Source organism: Dermacentor variabilis, chromosome 5, assembly GCF_050947875.1.
Source record: "Dermacentor variabilis isolate Ectoservices chromosome 5, ASM5094787v1, whole genome shotgun sequence".
Lineage (NCBI taxonomy): Eukaryota > Metazoa > Arthropoda > Arachnida > Ixodida > Ixodidae > Dermacentor > Dermacentor variabilis.
In genome coordinates this window covers 174988475-175009830 of record NC_134572.1, presented here as the reverse complement: position 1 = coordinate 175009830, position 21356 = coordinate 174988475, and the positions used below count along the sequence as shown (strand labels likewise).

The 21356-nt window shown below is 48.4% G+C and overlaps 1 protein-coding gene across 1 annotated transcript in view; it reads left to right on the top strand.

The window, feature by feature from the left end:
• Positions 1-20072, top strand: part of LOC142583715 (tetraspanin-33-like) — a 37621-nt gene extending 17549 nt beyond the window's left edge. Inside the window, exon 4 of the mRNA XM_075694204.1 lies at positions 19779-20072. Coding sequence (XP_075550319.1) covers positions 19779-20072 — 294 coding nt within the window. The remainder of the gene's footprint in view (positions 1-19778) is intronic.
• The last annotated feature ends 1284 nt before the right edge of the window (positions 20073-21356 follow it).

The following is a 21356-nucleotide window of genomic DNA, read 5'->3' as shown; positions in this document are numbered from 1 at the left end:
CCTGAAAAGAGGGCTCGATGAAGTTCTAAGCAGGGAAAAAGTTTGTTAAACATTTCCAAAGTTCCTAGTTATTCACTCAACTGATGACTAAGAACCTGTAGCATAGAAATCTGTCTTCCAGATTACGAAGTCTTTAGAAACAGCGATTGGCGAAGAATACAAGGCGAAAAACCTTGCATCTGGTGACCTCTTGATCGAAGTACAAACAAAAGCACAAAGTGAAGATCTCCAGAAACAAAAAGAAATTGCTGTAAACATCTAGCAAACTGGACATATATGAGGCACCATGTTGCGTTAGAAAAACAATACAACAAAGTCTTAGCGCAGAAGAAATTAACGAAAGATTTCATATTTACACCTGGATTTATTTATCTTTTACGGGTGAGCGGTTTTCACCGTTTAACGAATGCTATCACTCTGCGCGGGACGATGCTTTTTAAGAGGGGGGTATTGTCATGTGTACCTTGTTTATCTCTATCGGTTGACCATGTTTCAGAGCCTAACAAATGTTATCGCACAGTGCAACATCGTTCCAGCGCACAATTAAACACGGACGAGAAGAGAAAGACAACACAAACGCCGGCGTTCGTGTTGTCTTTCTCTTCTCGTCCGTGTTCAATTGTGTGCTGGAACGATGTTTCAAAATGCTAATCATAACCAACTAGCCCAGCTGTCCATACTTTGAGTTATCGCACAGCGCAGGACGCGCCTACCTTTATCGGGAGTTTCTCGAACGTTGTCGATGGTTCTATGTGCTGTCTGTTATCACCAAAGCTTACGTAATCTGATTTCATGTATGCGCTACGCGAATTCCATAAAACTTTCTGGAAGACACCCGGGCACCAGCGATTACTCTGGAACATTTGACGACTGTTGCATAAAACCCGACGCGCTTGATCTGCTGAGCAGCTATGCGGTGATCGCCGACTGTGTTCACCGCTGTCGCCGTTCTGTGAGTGTAGCCTATTTTTGAGGGCACAAGTTTGCCCAATGAAACGCTAGTTTCGTCATTCGCAGTTTTTCTCCTTTTTGCTGTTTCGACGCTAGCGCCAAGGTCGCCTTCAGTTACGGCCCTATCAGGAGGTCGATGCTGTAGCAAAATGGCAGTGCACACAATTGTTTACGTTGTCATGGCATCAGGAACAGCAGCCGCGTGGCGTCTCCTCTCCCTAGCGTTTTTTTTTTGTTTTTATTATGGCGACCCTCTTCGCTCCCTTTCCTCCATGATGCGCGCACCGCTTGCTTTTCTTTTGTTTTTGGCTGTACACAGCACGTTCTCGTGTTCTTTTTCTTTGTAGCGGGCGCGCGCGCTACGCCGCTCATTCGCATTGCTTGCGAGCTGGCGCCTGGTGCTCTGTGGTCTATGTGTTGGCAGGCACGCAGTCTTGCCCATACTTGTATTATACCAGCATGTGCCGGGACGAAAAAATTCCACTCCCAAGACAACACAACTTTGGTCTCGCTTTATTGACGTCGTTTCCGAAAAAAGATGTTTCTTATAACCTAGTGTGAAACACGCTCAAAAAATGAACAAAAGTGAAAGGTGCATGACATATACATGAATACTAAACACAAACGTTCACAGGCAGCTAAATAGAAAAAAATACGCTAGAAAATGCAAAGGCCGTTTCATGTACTCAGAAATATAAAATAAACAAGATTTTTATATAACGCCCTGAAGACCAAAGTGTAGACGAGCCTCTGATGAATGTACTAAGATATTGCACAAAACAGGACGACGTGTATAACGTAGTCATGACAGCTAAAGAAAGCGAAAATTCACTGGCAATGGCAAAACAATGGCCCGCAAGATACCTAAAAATACCACGAAAATCAAAGATTGTTTTATTGACAGTCATAAAAAGACAGGAAATTAAATACTTATATACCTGCACAAAAGTATAATAAATGCGTGACATGTTCATTACTACTGAACAAAATAAAAAAGCAGACACCGCAGAACAAAATAACATTGCACTAAAAATAGAAATACACATTACCACATTATTTTGCACTTCGGCCCAAATTCAATAACGGTGGCAAGGGGGAGCAGAAGGTAGTCAGCTTTTGCAGCAGCACATAAAAACATTCGCGAAAAGGCCTACTTTTTAATCAAAGACCAGGTGAAATAAGCTAGCAACACGACATGTCTTTTACCACGAAGGTATGCTTAGCAGTAAAATTACGTCAATTAAGGCACTAAGTCATAGCTACCGGGCACTCCTTTGGGTAATATACACGAACTGCAAAAATCTATATATAGGACATTTGCAATGCTCGTGCTTTCCGGAAAAAAAAAGCGTATCATGCCTACATATGAAGGTTGTTCGCGCGCATTTCCCATCGGCAATTACTCAGGTAATAGATAAACACGAATGGTAATTTTTCAGCTTCTAGTACGTTTGTAGAACAGTGACACACAGAAAAAGCACTGAGGGCGGAATGGAAAGCTGGGCGAGTTAGTGAAGTTGCAGAATGAGACTTGGCACAGGAAAACAAATCCCAGACACGGTGACAATGAGGAAGAACATCCATTTGTCAGCTTTCTTTACCGGTAAGAGGGACGTGCAACGCAGTCAAGGCGCAACAACGTCCGGAGACTCATGGAGCACACACATGGACAGGGCCGTGTTCGTCTACATGCGCCTTCTGATGTCCTTGGGTCTGCGTGCTTGGGTCTACCTGTTGCCTTTAGGCACCCGGTAGAACCTTGCAGGGCTTGTTTTTGAGGTATTCGTGCACCACTGCACGATGCACGAGAGGTTCGAATCGTGAAACGGGTGAAACATCCCGGAGCACAAGCACACAGCTATCGAGGACCACGAAACTGACGAAACTGCCCCCGCCGGTCAAGGCACAGCAGCGTACGCTTCCCGATTACAGCAGATTACGAAACATGAAACTTCATGCAACGGTCTAAGCCTACTCCGGGCCGGCGGGTGCACGCGAAGACTGTCTAAAGTGACGCAGTTACTGGGAGGGCAAGGGGAGAGGAGTTGAAAGAAGGGGCGAGAGGGCACAGCGTCCTCGATCAGTGCACGCCGCGCGCGCCGATCTAAAAGGCCGTGCAAAAGAAGCGGATTTGCTTTCCTGCCCTCCCGATGGATGGCGCCAATTACCTCTGCCATGGAAGCGGCGGAGTTTCCGAGGCCGGCCCAAACATCGAGGTTAGCGCGTTAAAATCGATAACCGTGTTGAACTGACGAATGCCGTACAGTGGAAAAGAATCAAAACAAAGCTTGAGGCACCTTGAGAAGGTAGCCAACGTACGTCCACCTAGCAATCTTCAAATAAATGTGAGCTCAAGCCCGTTACATCCGTAGACGAGCAGAAAAGACGCCTTGGGAAGCTTTAGTACCTCCTATAAACAGTTCAACACCAACCGAAAAAGTGTGGGAAGATGTGTAGAAAATGAAGGCTATTACATAGCCTACACAATCGCTATATTGATTCCTCATTGTATATAAATGGCACTCTAAGATCAGACAGACATTTTAGGAGAACATTTTGCCCAAGTGTCAAGCTCATCAAACTTTCATCAACACTTTCCTATCTTACAAAAGCATAACGGAAAAACAGAAATTACCTACCAAAGGGGGCATGAATGAATACTATAACAACCTATTTACTATCACCGAGCTATGGAACACACTTAGTACACGCAAGCAAACAGCACCAGGTCTAGAAAACATTCATTACGCAATGAATCAACGCTTATGTGAAGCCACACCAGATGCTTTGCTCAAGTTCTTTAACAATGTGTGGCTTACAGGCACAACACCATAAGCTTGGAAGAAGGCTGTAATTATATGCATGCATCCTACACTTATACATGCATCCTACACTTATACCGATCCTTAGTTCGCAGCATTGTCGGCCGATGGTTCAGTTGTGTACGGATGAGCAAGGTCGTCATAACTTCGAAGATTAGATCTCGTACATAACCTTGCTCTCCGATTTGCCCTAGGAGCGTTTAGAACATCCCCAATGGCTAGCATGTATGTAGAAACGAACGAACCATGTCTAAACGACAGACGTTGCTCCCTTTTGGGAACATATGCATTGAAAATTCGCACATAACCATCACACTTTTGTTTTAACATTGTTACGCAATGCCAAACAAAAACCTTTACACCAACAGACCCTCTACTGTAAATTAAATATCCCACAAGAGTATTTGTGTGTCTTGAAACGACCCCAAGCAGTAACTCCATGGAATAACCTGCACGCTATTTGTGATGTCACGTTAACAAACTTGAACAGTTAAATACCGCAGGAGCACTTGATGCATGATTTCTACACTGTGGAACAAAAATACCGGCACGTCACAGAGCTTTGCACGGATGGATCCAAAATACGCGAACACGTAGGCTCCGGAGATATGGGAGTAAGGTGCCAAAACAGCCTACATTTACCAAATCACGCTTCATACTTCACTACTGAACTTTTGACATGTTACATACTGGCAAACAAAGCAATAGAAGACGACGACCGTAACACAGTTATTTAAAGCGCGCTTTGAGCGCACTTCAATCTTTAGCATCCAGGAAGTACAGGGTAACAATTTTTGGAGACATACTGAAAACTATAACATGAGCAAGCAATAATGGGAAAGCTCTAATAATCTGCTAACTTCCAAGCTATGTCGAGATAAGCGCAAATGAAAAGGTAGATAAGGGTGCAGCTATGGCAAGAAATAATCTCATTAAGCACTTAAAGATGCCGTCAACGGACTGCATGGCGGAATTTCGACGAGCTCTTTATAAGCAATGGGAATTAAAGCGGGAAGACAATATATATAACTCCACGTTATAAAACCAACGCTTGTTGAATAGAAATTTTGCAGACACCAAGAACGCTTCATAGAAGTTTCGTGCCGACTTCAAATTGGACACACACACCTGACCCACAACTTCCTTCTACATAAAGAACAATAACCGCCTTACGAGATCTGAGGAGAAACTTTAAATCAATTTCTACTCTATTGTGTGAAACTACAGCTCGAACGGAAACATATTTTTCATCACGTATACCAAAAAAGCACGCCATTTCACCCTGCAATGTTAATTGGGGACGACCGTGAAGTATAACTAAACGTCTAATCAGGTTTCTAAAAGCTAATCATTTTAGATTTTAAACTGTGTTTTATTCCTCATCTTAAGCATCTAAGGACCAAACGTACGAAGACAAATGAAGCTGTTAAAACTTCTGCCGCGCACAACTTCGGGTAGTGATCGATAGTGCCTCCTGAACTTGTATAACAGTCTTGTCCACTAACACTTCGATTACGGAGCTATAATGTATCATTCCGCAACGCCAAGCCATTAAAAATATCAGACGTCGTTCACCATCTGGTGTTTGAATCCCACCGATGGCAACGGTTGTTGTGGTCGCACCTCTGGTGCGATCGGTTGGGAACTCGGCGCTGACGCCCGTTGTTGCACCTGGGTCGCAAGCCCCAAGGGTAGCGTTGGCCTGGCGGCCTGGGGTACAACTGGAAGCATCCGAAGGTCCCGGCAAAGCATGAGTCGACTGGTAACAACAAAACAACTTGTTTATTTTAACATCGCAAAGAGTTGGCGGTCAGGACGACCGAAGTAGAGAGACGGGAGTGCACTTTACTCAACAGAAGAAATCGGAGCCCTCCTTTTTGCGTCCGGGGGCAGCTGTTTTTATACTCTCGCAGTTGAGGGCAAGAAGGAACCCCTCAATAGACGAGCACGTGATTGTACAATGTGATAAGGTGACGCATACTGTCGTAGCGCCGCCGGTCGGGCACAAAGACTGGGAGGAGAAGGTGACTTCTACTGTCGTAGCGCCTCCGGTCGGGCACAATGGCTGGGAGGAGAAGGTGACTTCTACTGTCGTAGCGCCTCCGGTCGGGCACAATGGCTGGGAGGAGAAGGTGACTTCTACTGTCGTATCGCCTCCGGTCGGGCACAATGGCTGAAGGTGACTCCTACTGTCGTAGCGCCTCCGGTCGGGCACAATGGCACATACACTTACACACGCACATGAAGACACGTGGCATCGGAACATGCCTGGACGCGCTTGGCGGGGAGCGTAGCGGCGACGCCGAACGGGCCAAAATGTCTGCCGCTTTGTTGCAGTCGCGCCGGCTAAACCGCGCGTCGTAGGCGAAACGTAACAGACCGCCCCGCCGGGGGAAGGAGATCCCGATGGACAGGGGACTGCATCCGCTGTCCGGAGGGATGTCGCTCGATGATGCTCATAACCGAAGTCGGGCGTCCCTCGACGTTTCTTGAGCGCAGCGCACAGAGAAGGCCTCGTTCTCTCGTTCAGGTTCGCACAGGACACTGCAAAGTGACTTCGGGAGAGTTCACATTCTTGTTCTCGTTCCCGGCAAGCGTTAGAACTACGCTGAAACTCAACCTCTCAGTCAGCAAGCACGGCACAACCCTCACTAAGCCCTGCCAGGCTCTTTCCCCTTTTATACCACTGCCTAGTTCCTTACAGTAGTCTAGCATCACTCAGAACGCGTCCACAAATTGGAAAATTGCACTAGAAAGCACATCATCACTTTGAAACACTAACAAAAGCAATATGTTAAAAAATCCTGCCTCAGGAAGAAAAACATCAGTAACAAACAATTTTGAGGCTGATTCCTACGTTAGGGGCTTCGACTTAAGCCATCGGCGTTACCGTTGAGACTCCCCTTTTTGTAACGCACCTCAAAGGAATATTGTTGCAAAGCGAGGCTCCAGCGCAGCAGGCGGCCATTTCTGGGAGAGATGGTCTGCAGCCATTGGAGAGGGCAGTGATCCGTCTCAATGATAAACTTCGAGCCGGCTAGATAGCATGACAATTTCTGAACGGCCCACACGAGACATGCACACTCTTTCTCGGTGGCGCTATACGCCTGCTCACGACTGGTCAGCTTACGACTAGCATACAGGACGGGGTGTTCTACTTCTCCATTTTCCCGTTGGCACAGTACAACGCCCATGCCTCGCTCAGTAGCATCGCACTGAACAACGAACCCTTTTGTATAGTCTGGCGATCGTAGCACAGGCTGGCTTGTTAGGGCACTCTTTAGGGCGCTAAAAGCTCTTTCCTTTGTCTCGTCCCAGACGACTGTTTGAGGCTCTGTCTTTCTTAGAGCATCCGTCAGGGGAGCCGCGATATCAGAGTACCTGGGGATGTACCTCTGATAGTAGCCGGCGACACCTAAGAACGACCGAATATCGGTCTTCGTGCGCGGTTGCGGGAAGTCTCGCACAGCGGCCACCTTTATTTCAGAGGGGCGGCGACGACCCTGACCAATCATGTGACCGAGGTAGACAACCTCGGCCTGTGCTAACTGGCACTTAGGAGCCTTGACTGTCAAGCCCGCTTCGCGCAGGCGGGTTAGCACTGCCCGCAAGTGTGCCATATGCTCAGACCAGGATGCGGAGAATATCGCTACGTCGTCTAGATACGGTAAAGCGAATTCTTGCTGTCCCCGCAACACTTTATCCATGAGGCTTGAAAAACAGTATGGCGCGTTCTTCAAACCGAAACTCAACACTTTAGGACGGAATGTTCCCATTGGTGAAATGAACGCCGCATACCTACTAGCCTCTTCTGTAAGTGGAACCTGCCAATAACCCCTGACAAGATCTAGGGTGGAAATAAACTGAGCGCTACTAACTTTCTCAAGGCGCTCCTCGATGTTAGGGATCGGATAAATTTGATCCTTAGTGATGGAATTAAGCCCGCGGTAGTCGACGCAAGGACGAGGTTCCTTGCCCGGTACCTCAACTAAAATCAAAGGGGAGGTATAATCACACTCACCTGCCTCAATAACACCGAGCTGTAGCATTTTCTTTACCTCAGCCTCCATAATATCGCTCTGGCGGGGTGACACCCGGTACGCCTTGGATCGTACTGGCTCTGGGGAGGTAAGTTCTATGTCATGAGTAAGGACAGAAGTCCTACCAGGCCTCTCAGAGAACAGACCTTGAAACTCTTGTAAGAGCTGGTGTAGTTCGGTTTTCTGCTCAGGCGACAGCGATGCTTTACTGATTAAGTCACTAATGACTTGATCGGTGTCTTCCCTGTTCGTCACTGAGCCTAGTCCCGGAAGCTCGACCGGGAGCTCTTCAGGAACGTTTACCATCATGCACACCACTGCTTCCCTTTGTCTATAAGGTTTGAGCAGATTACAGTGGTAAACTTGCTGTGCTTTCCGCTTTCCTGGCAGACTCACCACGTAGTTAACGTCCGACAGTTTCTGAACAATTCGTGCTGGGCCCTCCCACTGCACGTCTAGTTTGTTGTTTAGCGATGTGCGCAATATCATGACCTCATCGCCCACCTCAAAACGACGGGCCCTGGCTGTCCGATCATAATAAACCTTGGCCCTCTGCTGGGCCTTTGTCATTGCTTCACCTGACAACTCCTGTGCCCTTCTTAAGCGTTCGAGGAGCTTAAGCACGTACTCCACCACGACTGGGTCGTCGCCCCTGCCTTCCCACGATTCTCGAAGCATGCGAAGCGGAGACCGAAGCGAGCGACCGTACACCAGCTCAGCTGGCGAAAACCCCGTAGCCGCATGCGGCGCGGTCCTTAATGCAAACATCACCCCAGGCAGACACAGCTCCCAGTCAGTTCGATGTTCAAAACACAATGCTCTCAACACGCGCTTCATGACGGAGTGGAGCTTCTCAACAGAATTCGACTGTGGGTGGTACACTGAGCTGTGTAACAGCTTTACCCCACACCTTTCGAGAAAAGTTGTCGTCAAAGCGCTAGTAAACACGGTGCCCTGATCTGATTGGATTTCCGCAGGAAAACCAACTCGCGCAAATATGGACAGTAGTGCATTGACTATCTCAACTGAGCTGAGTTCTTTAAGCGGCACTGCTTCAGGGAACTTTGTCGCTGGGCAGATCACAGTCAAAATGTGTCTGTACCCCGTGGCTGTTACCGGCAGAGGTCCCACTGTATCAATAACGAGCCGTCTAAAAGGCTCCGTAATGATAGGTACCAATCTCAACGGCGCCCTCGATTTGTCCCCTGGTTTGCCCACCCGCTGACAGGTGTCACATGACCTCACGAAGTGGTCTGCGTCCCGAAAACACCCTGGCCAATAGTACTCTTGCAAGAGACGGTCCTTAGTTTTCTTAACTCCTAGGTGTCCGGACCACGAACCCCCGTGCGTCAAGCGCAACAGATCCTGACGATAGCATTGAGGAACGATCAGCTGATCGAACTCCACTCCTCTGCGGTCTAGATACTTCCGGTACAGGACTCCACCTCTTTCCACAAAACGCGCATTTTTCCTGGCGATACCTTCCTTGACATTGCAGCGTATGTTTTCTAGGCTACCATCCTTCTTTTGCTCGGCTATCAAAGCCGACCGACTGACTTTTAGCAACCTATTAAGTCCGTCTGACGTAGGCGCGATGAGCAAATCTGCAGATAGCTCTTCTAACTTTCCCGTGTCGGGCATTTCCTCTCCAGTATCTGGTGCCTTTAACGTTACAGACTCAAGTTTATTCAGTTCAGGCGTGCTCTGAATATCGGCTTGCTGCGCCTCTGACCCTTTTTGATTGTTTGATAACGTCGGCCCCGCAACTACCGCCTTTGCAGCGAGCTCCCGAACCTTCGATCTGGTTAATGCCTGAACGCTAGCCTCACCAAACAAAAGCCCCTTCTCGCGCAGGAGGTGATCGGACCTGTTTGAAAATAGGTACGGGTACTGGGGAGGCAGCATAGATGACACTGCGGCCTCCGTCTCAAGCGCTCCGAAAGGTCCTTCGATAAGCACCTTTGCTACCGGCAGACACACGCTATGAGCTTCCACGGCTTGTTTGATCCATGCGCACTCGCCCGTGAACATATGGGGTTCTACGTAAGACGGGTGAACTACATCCATCGTAGCTGCGGAATCGCGAAGCACTCGGCACTCTTTCCCGTTCACGAGGAGGTCTCGCATGTAAGGCTCGAGAAGCTTCATGTTCTCGTCAGTGCTGCATAATGAAAAAAACACAACTTTTGGTTTTGTTTCCGGACACTGCGCCGAAAAGTGACCCGGCTTCTGGCACGTATAACAAACGCGCGCTTGCCTCATCTCGAACCGCTTTCTGCGTTTGGCTGCCGCCGTCTCCTTACGTTCTGTCGGACTGCTTTCACTCGCATCCGCACTACGTGTGTTCCCCTTTAATCTCATGGGTGTGAACTTCGGCCTCTCAAACTTCGAGCCAAATTCACCCTTTTGACCGTCCTTAGCTCCGCGAGCCCGACGCGTCAGAAACTCCTCGGCTAGCTCAGCGGCTTTAGCCACCGTACAAACGTCTGGCCTATCCAAGACCCAGTACCGCACGTTCTCAGGTAACCGACTATAAAACTGTTCTAGCCCAAAACACTGCAGAACTTTATCGTGGTCACCGAACGCTTTCTCTTCTTTGAGCCACTCCGGCATGTTTGACATAAGCTTGTACGCAAACTCTGTGTATGACTCACTTCTGCTTTTCTCATTTTCCCGAAACTTCCGACGGAACGCCTCCGCTGACAGCCTGTACTTTTTTAGCAGACTCGATTTCACTTTGTCGAAATCCTCTGCCTCCTCTCTATTCAAGCGAGCGACTACGTCGGCCGCCTCGCCGGGTAACAAAGTGAGCAAGCGCTGTGGCCACGTTTCCCGAGAGAACCCCTGCTTCTCGCACGTTCGCTCAAAGTTAACCAGGAACAAACCAATGTCCTCTCCAAGCTTAAACGGCCGCATCAGGTCAGTCATTTTGAACAATACTCGTTCTCCTGCACCGTGTGCCTGACTTCCATTACGAGCGCGTTCCATCTCTATCTCGAGACGCTTCATTTCCAAAGCGTGTTGACGGCCACGCTCTTCTTTTTTCTCTTGTTGCTCTCGCTCTTTTTGTTCTTTAAGTTCGCTCCCCTGTCTTTTTGCAGTCTCCCTCTCCTCAATGGTCTCAAGGCATTCCGACAGCTCGTCATCCTCAGCTTCTAACTCAAGAATAGCCTTTAGCAGTTCTGGTTTTCTGAGTTTGTCCGAGACATCCAGACCCAACTCTCTTGCAAGCTCCAACAATTTCGGTTTGCGCAACGACTTCAAATCCATGGCTGCTCGGAATGCTGCTTTCTCTACTGCCTATTATTGTCTAGCCGCAAACTAACCCGGCAGCAACGACAACCACAACCACCAGCTCTGTTTCTGACACTAACAAAAGCCTGGCAAAGCTCAGAAGAAGAAAGTCCCGCACTCACCAAACCTCGCAGCCAAGAGTTCAGCGCAGTCGTTCCGCTGCAGGCAACCAGTCATCACACAGGGCTCGTTGCACTGCTCCCGGATCGTCGTTGAGCTGCACAGCATACAGTCAACTGCATCTCTTCGCTGCTGGCCTCCGTTGTCGCGATCCCACCGCTGCCACCAGTTGTTTGAATCCCACCGATGGCAACGGTTGTTGTGGTCGCACCTCTGGTGCGATCGGTTGGGAACTCGGCGCTGACGCCCGTTGTTGCACCTGGGTCGCAAGCCCCAAGGGTAGCGTTGGCCTGGCGGCCTGGGGTACAACTGGAAGCATCCGAAGGTCCCGGCAAAGCATGAGTCGACTGGTAACAACAAAACAACTTGTTTATTTTAACATCGCAAAGAGTTGGCGGTCAGGACGACCGAAGTAGAGAGACGGGAGTGCACTTTACTCAACAGAAGAAATCGGAGCCCTCCTTTTTGCGTCCGGGGGCAGCTGTTTTTATACTCTCGCAGTTGAGGGCAAGAAGGAACCCCTCAATAGACGAGCACGTGATTGTACAATGTGATAAGGTGACGCATACTGTCGTAGCGCCGCCGGTCGGGCACAAAGACTGGGAGGAGAAGGTGACTTCTACTGTCGTAGCGCCTCCGGTCGGGCACAATGGCTGGGAGGAGAAGGTGACTTCTACTGTCGTAGCGCCTCCGGTCGGGCACAATGGCTGGGAGGAGAAGGTGACTTCTACTGTCGTATCGCCTCCGGTCGGGCACCATGGCTGAAGGTGACTCCTACTGTCGTAGCGCCTACGGTCGGGCACAATGGCACATACACTTACACACGCACATGAAGATACGTGGCATCGGAACATGCCTGGACGCGCTTGGCGGGGAGCGTAGCGGCGACGCCGAACGGGCCAAAATGTCTGCCGCTTTGTTGCAGTCGCGCCGGCTAAACCGCGCGTCGTAGGCGAAACGTAACACTGGGCATCCGTCGCGCCACTTGTGCTTTCAGGACGAGTCCTATCCAGAGCCTTTTCGTCTGATAGGCCAGCCTTCGTCAGAGTGACCCGCCAGCTGAAACTTCTCACAATAAAAAAGAACGTGTCTCCACATACATCGTGTTTATACATTTATGATATTGTTACAGTTAATGTTAAACCGGCTTTATTCAAGGGACGAGATTGATGGTAAATTCAAGATGGCGTCCTGAGGCTGCACCAGCTCACGTCTTCTTCCTTTTCTCCTCACCCAGCTCATGCCGTAGCAATCCCCGGTTGCCAGACGAAGCCCGCTGGGCAAGTCCAAATCACTCGGAAAGCGTAGGGTGAAACCGCTTAAGACGGGCAACATGTACTAACTGGGTCCGGCTAGACCGACGACCAGCCGACGTCAAGCGTGCCACCACGTACGTCAAGTCACTCAAGCGATCTACAATGACGAATGGGCCCGTGTACTGGGGTAAAAACTTTTCGCATAAGCCACGTTTACGTTGCGGAGTCCACAACCACACAAAGTCTCTTTTGGCGCACGAGACAGACTGGTGTCGGCTGTCATAGCGCTCTTTCGATCGGTCTTGCGATGCCACAGTATGAAGACGAGCGATACGCCTGACTTCTTCGGCAAGACAAAGCGTCTTGGCAACAGAGTACTCGCTGTGAAAGTCAAACGGTAGTACAGTGTCAATGCAGCTTAGCGGTGAACGTGCGTAAAGGAGATAAAAAGGACTAATCGGTCGTGTCATGCTTTGCAGTGTAATAAGCATAGGTGATGAAGGGGAGTACGTCATCCCAGTCCTTGTGATCGGAAGATACGTACATGGCCAGCATGTTAGTTAGAGTTCTGTTCGTAAGTTCTACAATCGCATTTGTCTGAGGGTGATAAGGCGTTGAATGACGGAACCGCGAACTGCTGAGACGAAGCAGTTCTTCTACGGCGTCCGCAACGAACTGACGACAGCGATCGCTAATGATCACACGGGGGGGACCATGTCGAAGAATAATGAATGGAAGCAAAAACATTGCAACGGACGCAGCTATTGAAGATGGTACGGCCGCCGTTTCCGCGTAACGGGTCAGATGGTCGACGCATACGATCACCCATCGGTTGTCGTTAGATGGTCGGGGAAATGGGCCCAGAAGATCGATACCCACTTGTTCAAATGGCAGGCGAGGCGGCGGCAGAGGTTGGAGAAGACCTAGCGAAGTGGTCGTAGGGCGCTTGTAGCGTTGACATTGTTCGCAACTGGCGACGTAGTGCTTGACTGTGTCCCGCATTCGGGGCCAGTAAAAACGCTCCTGTGTCCGCTTCAAAGTTCTTATGAATCCTAGATGGCCAGAGGTCACATCGTTGTGCATGGCTCTCAGTATGTCCGTTCGCAGATTCTGCGGCACCACCAGAAGGAAGCGTGCGCCTTTAGCCGAATAATTGGTCTTGTAAAGCAGGCCGTCAGGGACACAAAATTGAGCGGTGGCTCCAGGACGCGATGCGGCTACAAATAGAGCTTTGCTTTGAAAGTCATCGATTCTGGGAATGTAGAAGAAATGGGAGCAAAACAGTCATCAGAATTGTCTTCATCACACTCCGTCGTCGTCAGAGGAAGGCGGGAGAGACAGTCCGCATCTGCGTGGCGACGCCCGGACTTGTAGGAAATAACGAAGTCGTACTCCTGCGGTCGAAGAGCCCAACGTGCCAGTCGTCCACTCGGGTCATGGAGCTTCACCAACCAGCACAGCGCGTGGTGGTCAGTAGCGATAGTGAACGGGCATCCGTAGATATAGGGCCGAAATTTGTGGACAGCGAGAACAGCTGCCAAGCATTCTTGCTCGGTCACAGTGTAATTGCATTCCGCCTTAATGAAAGAGCGACTAGCATAAGCCACAACGTTTTCAGCTCCTTGATGACGTTGCACAAGTACGGCACCGATGCCGACGCCACTGGCATCAGCGTGCACTTCCGTAGGTGCGGATGCATCGAAGTGACGCAATATGGGCCCTGACGTTAGTAGAAATTTTAGCTGACGGAACGCGTCGTCGCAAGCCGATGACCATTTGAAAGGGACGGCTTTTTGGAGAAGACATGTTAGGGGGTACACCACGTCGGCGAATCTTGGAACGAAGCGAGGAAAGTACGAGCATAGGCCCAAGAAACTCCTCAACTCCCGCACTGACTTCGGTGCTTCGAAGGTGCCGACTGCCTCAATCTTCCGTGGATCTGGCCTGACACCGTTTTTGTCGACCAGATGCCCAAGTACTAACGTCTCGGTTTCTCCGAAACGACATTTCTTGGAATTTAGGATCAAGCCGGCTTGTTTGACACAATCCAGAACAAGATTGAGACGGCTGTTATGTTCACTCAATGTGCTGCCAAAAATCACCACATCATCGAGGTAGCACAAACAAATTTCCCATTTAAGTCCTCGGAGGATAGTATCCATGAATCGTTCGAATGTTGCTGGCGCATTACAAAGGCCGAACGGCATAACGTTAAATTCATAAAGACCGTCTGGTGTCACGAAGGCCGTTTTCTCCTTATCGTCTGCGTGCATGGGTATCTGCCAATACCCTGATCGCAAATACAGTGATGAAAAGTAGGCAGCGGAATGTACACAACCGATGACATCATCAATTCTAGGAAGCGGATACACATCCTTTTTGGTGACCGCATTCAGTTTCCTGTAATCAACGCAAAACCGCCACGATCCATCCTTCTTTACTAAGATTACTGGTGCTGCCCACGGACTAGAAGACTCTTGAAAAACACTTTTCCGCAGCATGTCTTTCACCTGTTCAGCGATAACTGTCCTCTCTGTTTAAGAAACGCGGTAAGGCTTTTGCCGAATGGGGTGCGCAGATCTGGTGTCAATTCTGTGGTGAGCAAGAGAACGCGGGAGTGAAGCCTGCTTGTCGCCTTGTGTGAAATCGAACAAAGAAAGATGTGCCCACAAAACTCGTGCGAGAGCACGGTGCTCATGTGAGGGCAGTGCCTTGTTTGTCATTCATAGGATCTGCTCTTCAGAAATGCTTCGTTGGGGATCGCTAGTATGAGACTGCTCCTCCTCGCTTAGAACTGTAATGGAGCTGTAAGTAATCTCGTCAAATTCAGCAAGCTTCATATCACGCGGGAGAACAGCAGGGACGCAAGAACAATTGAAAGCCCACAAATTTGAGGCACCATTCACTACTCTCACGAAAGAGCGTGGTACAAGTACATCTTTCTTTGCGCAGCTCGACGTAAGTGGCTGGACTTGCGCGTCAAACGATGAAAGGTCGGAAGCAGCGAAATTGACAGGGATACGCGACAGCGACCAAGGCGGTAGCAGCAAATCGTTCGAAACAACACAATAGTTTTTCACTGGTAATGATGTGTCCGCAAGGGTGGCGAGAAGCGCGCTATTCAAAGTAATTTCGCCTGTGCCACAGTTAAAGGATGCACCACAATCCTGAAGAAAGTCAATCCCAAGAATCCCATCATGAGTGCATCGCGGTAGTACGAGAAATTCTGTTTTAAGATCTTCTCCTCCGAATAAAACACTTGCAACACAAATACCAAGGGGAACTAGGCGCTCTCCACTGACACCACGAAACGTCACACCATCATTCCACGGGAACATAACTTTCCGACCCAGCCTCTCTTTGAAAGTCACACTCATAACGGAAACGGTAGCACCAGTATCCACTAATGCTGTTGCAGGTATACTATCAATTAACACACGTACTTTGTTCTTCACCATCATAATAGGCAGAGGAGTATTTCGCAGAGACACAGACTGTCCGGCGACCTTACCTCCATCGGCCGCGCCGGCTAGTTTCCCGACAACGGTGGTGACGCAGCACGTCGCCGTGGTGACGGTGAACGGCGTTGGCGACTGGTTGGGGGCGTCATGCTGCGGTCTGAAGCTGGCGAGCCACTCCTACTATACTGACGGAAGGTATTTCCAGGTGGCGCGCCTGTGGTGTTTGCAGGGTCTATCGGCCAACGGTCGTCATAACTATCACGTCCAAAATTAGGCCAAGTTGGTGGTGGGCCATATGTTGTTGTCTGTCTGTCGGCGCCGGCGACAAAAACGAGCAATGTGTCCTGAGGCGCCACAGCTGTAACATACAGGCAATGCGCGACCGACGTTGTATGCCTCGGAGTCAACCCCGGGACGCTGCGAATAATAAACGCGATCTTCCGAATACTGATTCGTGGTGGTAGCTCGACGAGTTCGTTGATCATGCGTCATGTCGTCGGGAAAGGTACGTCGGTGCTGTCGCAGCTGATCGACTCGACAGTCTGCAAGGCCTGGAATGGCAGACAATGCTGACACAGCAGATGCATGTTCTTGAGATTGGTTGGAAGCGCAATCAAGCTGTTCGACATCCGCCCCTTTGGTGTGTCGTTCAAGTTCTTCGCGGACAATTTGCCTTATAGTTGCCGCAAGGTCAAATTGAAAGCTGTAGTTGTCGTTTTCGTCAACGCTTGCCACTGTTGTGACATTTGCTAGCCTGCCAAACTTTGGCGTGATACGGCGCAGCTTCAAGGCCTCAAATGTGCGGCAATGCTTGACGAGGTCGGCGACCGAGGCGAGACTCTTCTTCCCGATTAAAGAATTGTAAACATCCTCGGCTATGCCTTTGAGAAGGTGTCCAACCTTGTCCTCTTCGGACATTCGAGGATTGACAGTCTTGCAAAGCTTCAGGATCGCCTCTATGTACGTAGTACAGGGCTCACCTGAGACTTGAGCGCGCTGAAGCAATGTCTGCTCCGCCCCCTTCCTTTTCGTGGTGGAATCGCCAAAGCACTCTGTGAGGTGAGTAACGAAGCTGTCCCACATTGTGAACGTATCTTCATGGTTCTTGAACCACACTAGCGCCGTGTCTGTGAGGAACAGAACCACATTGTCGAGCGGAGTCGTGGAGTTCCAGCCGTTGTACTTGCTCACACGCTTGTAGTCGGTGAGCCATTCCTCCACGTCCTCAACGAATTTTCCAGCGAAAGGGCGGGGCTCCATCTGATGCATCCAGGCGCCGGTTGTTCGCACTGGAGCAGCCAGAGAAGGCTGTTGGTCGCTTCTGTAGGACATCGGGATCTCAAGTGGTGTTGGAGGCAGTCGAGCGAGGCGTCGGCTCCGGCGTGGCACTTGCTGCAGCAGCTCCGTCGTCTTGGTCGAAGTACCCAGCACCTCCACCACAAAACTGTTACGTTTAACGTTAAACCGGCTTTATTGAAGGGACGAGATTGATGGTAAAGTCAAGATGGCGTTCTGAGGCTGCACCAGCTCACGTCTTCTTCCTCTTCTCCTCGCCCGGCTCATGCCGTATATATACATATATATATATATATATATATATATATATATATATATATACATATATATACATATATATATATATATACATATATATACATATATATATATATATATATATATATATATAGGCAAAGACTATTCCACCAGACCAGACGAAACACAAACATAATTTGCCATAGCAACGGGGCCATCGCGATTCCTTCTCTGCAATAATAATAATAATAATAATAATAATAATAATAATAATAATAATAATAATAATAATAATAATAATAATAATAATAATAATAATAATAATAATAATGTTTATTGCCACAAAATACACAAAACAGCACAAGCAGGCCGGTCTAAGCCTCAGTTGGCTTGTGGGACCGTGCCAATGAATGTGATAGATAAAGCAAAAAAATATAAATTGATGAGAAATGAAGAAAAAAATAATAATCATAAGCCCGGTTACGCCCACTGCAGGGCAAAGGCCTCTCCCATACTTCTCCAACTACCCCGGTCATGTACTAATTGTGGCTATGTTGTCCCTGCAAACTTTATCTCATCCGCCCACCTAACATTCTGCCGTCCCCTGCTACGCTTCCCTTCCCTTGGAATCCAGTCCGTAACCCTTAATGACCATCGGTTATTTTGCCTTATCATTACATGTCCTGCCCATGCCCATTTCTTTTTCTTGATTTCAACTGAGACGTCATTAGCTCGCGTTTGTTCCCTCACCCAATCTGCTCTTTTCTTATCCCTTAACGTTACACCTATCATTCTTCTTGCCATAGCGCGTGGCGTCGTCCTCAACTTAAGTAGAACCTTTTTCGTAAGCCTCCAGGTTTCTGCCCCGTGCGTGAGTACTGGTAAGATACAGCTGTTATACACTTTTATCTTCAGGGATACAGGCAACCTGCTGTTCATGATCTGAGGATGCCTGCCAAGCGCACCCCTGCCCATTCTTATTATTTTGATTATTCCAGTCTCACGATCTGGATCCGCTGTCATTACCTGTCCTAAGTAGATGTATTCCCTTACCACTTCCAGTGCCTCGCTACCTATCGTAAACTGCTGTTCTCTTCCGAGACTGTTAAACATTACTTTAGTTTTCTGCGGATTAATTTTTAGACCCACCCTTCTGCTTTGCCTGTCAAGGTCAGTGAGCATGCATTGGAATTGGTCCCCTGAGTTACTAAGTAATACAATGTCACCAGCGAATCGTAAGTTACTAAGGCATTCTCCATTAAATCTTATCCCCAATTCTTCCCAATCCAGGTCTTTGGATACCTCCTGTAAACACGCTGTGAATAGCATTGGAGAGATCGCATCTCCCGGCCCGACGCCTTTCTTTATTGGGATTTTGTTGCTTTCTTTATGGAGGGGTAGGGTGGCTGTGGAGCCTCTATATATATATCTTTTAGTATATTTACATACGGCTCGTCTAGACCCTGATTCGTAATGTCTCCATGACTGCTGAGGTTTCGACTGAATCAAACGCTTTCTCGATACCAATGAAAGCTATATATAAAGGTTGGTTATATTCCGCACATTCTTCTATTACCTGATTGATGGTGTGAATATGGTCCATTGTTGAGTAGCCTTTACGGAATACTGCCTGGTCCTTTGGTTGACAGAAGTCTAAGGTTTTCCTGATTCTATTTGCGATTACCTTAGTAAATACTTTGTAGGCAACGGACAGTAAGCTGATCGGTCTATAATATTTCAAGTCTTTGGCGTCTCCTTTCTTATGGATTAGGATATTAGGATTCTGCAATATATACAAATAAGAGTTTCACATCGGTGCTCGAAAAGGCAAGGCCTCTGTCGAATGAGCTCCTGAACAACGTTTTTCAATGTGGCGAACGCGGTGTATATCATCGATCCGGGACCTGAAAAAGGTGCTCATGCATTTCTTTCGCATTTGCCGCTAAATCGCCGCTGAATTTGTTTTCGTTTACGGTGTCTTTCGCCCGTTCGGTTTGGTGCTCAAGCTTCGTGCTTTTCGCACAAAACCTCAGCTGCAAGTCTAGCGCGTTGTGTGTCTGCTTTCTTCGTTATTCTGTGCAGTTCCGTCGCGCTACTTCCCATCATGCTCACTGTAAATCAACTAGCCCAATTTTGCATTCTATTAAACGTATCGACTCTCACAAGGCAAATGTCGAACCAATTTGAACAAAGTTCACTCCACTTGAGATGAAAGCTGTATTTTACTGACTGTAGCAAGCACAACTTTGACTTGGGGCTCTATGTTCACCCCGCCTTCACGCGCGCGTATTCTTTGCGCAGATCTTCACGCGCAACTGCGTGGACGCCACGGTGTCGTACCTTCGCGGCAATGCTTTCGTCATCCTCGGCGTTTCCTTGGTGCTGACGGTGATGTTTGCCGTGCTTAGCGTAGTGGCCACCAGGGTGCACGACGAGGTGATCTCTCTGACGCGTCTCTACGACGACTACTACCGCAAGAGGGAGATCGGGTATCGAAAGTCGCTGGCGCAGATGGAGGCCCTCAATGAAGTCAGGGCGGCACGTGACCGCCTAGTGGGCAAGAAAGGGACCAAGGACATCTTGCCGCCAGGGTGAGTGCAGAAAAAGCGTACTCAGTTCTTCTTCTTAAGGGTTGGAGGAGAATCTGCACAGGTGCGGTGGCCTTTTACGTCGTTGCTTATAAATGCTTGCGCATTTATATGTCTACCCCACGAGGAAGCCCGACCGTCCGTCCATGACGCGTGCATGACGCTCGTTTCCAAAATAGGGCATGCAGGAGCGAGTGAATTGACCTTCGTGCTGCTTCTGGCCTCGATGCGAACCACAACGCACACGAAGCTATCAGCAATCTGCACACTCCGCCCACAACACAGATCGCTAGCAAGGAAGTGCTCGCGCAATACGCATACACAGCCGGAGTAGTGTTGATCTTGGTTGATAATAGTTCGCATCGAGAGGAGGCAGACTCGTCAACCACGTTTAGCTAGAAGGTCTACCAATCGTGAGACTGTTCAGTTACGTCACGTACTACAGCATGCATCGGCCAGTGCTCTTCTTCCATGAAGGAGCGGCGTCATTCAAACCCACCATAATATAACACGAGGGAACATTGCTACTACTCGCCTCTTCTTCGTTATCTCATGCTCGTCTTAGTTCACATCTCGCTGTTGCAACAATGTTTCTTCGTTTCCTTTCGAGGCGTTTCTCGCAATTATACCGTACACAGCAGCATGCGACGACGAAAGAGCAAGTGACTAGTAAGAAATGCTCACGCATCATTTAGATAACAACCACAAGAGACTCTGAGTTTGTTATTTTATGCAGAGAAGTTCTTTCAAGCTATTTCTAATTCTGCTCTGTTATGATGCCGAATATGGCACGTAACAATGAAAAATGTTTAGAATACTAAAATACAAAGTCTAAAGCTTTCTGTTTTGCGCAAGGAATATTCTTGAGAAAAATTATTTAGGTACAAAACTTTGATTTGTGTTTGATAAATTGCGCTTTCTTATTATCTTGAGCCATAATTTGGATATGATCGTTCTTTTTACGAAAAGAAATATTCTAAATTGGAGGAAATCTGATTTTGACTACCTTTAGAAACTAAATGATTGCGAGAAAGTAGTGAGTGAAATGGTTTTCTTTAGGTTCAGTATATTCGGCAGACATTCAGGAACGACTGAAAAAAAAAATTTGCGAAGGTCTTGCAGTTGCTGAGAAAATATTGTTTATGCCGAAATATGTTTTTTGAGAAAAACTAAATTTAATGTTTTGGTCCAGACAGGTGAGCCTACAGCACTCCTCCCATCCAATCACCAGCGTTATTGTTTTCTTGTGATTTTCTCTCAAAAGCCTCCCTTTCACTTGCTTTCCTTCTGT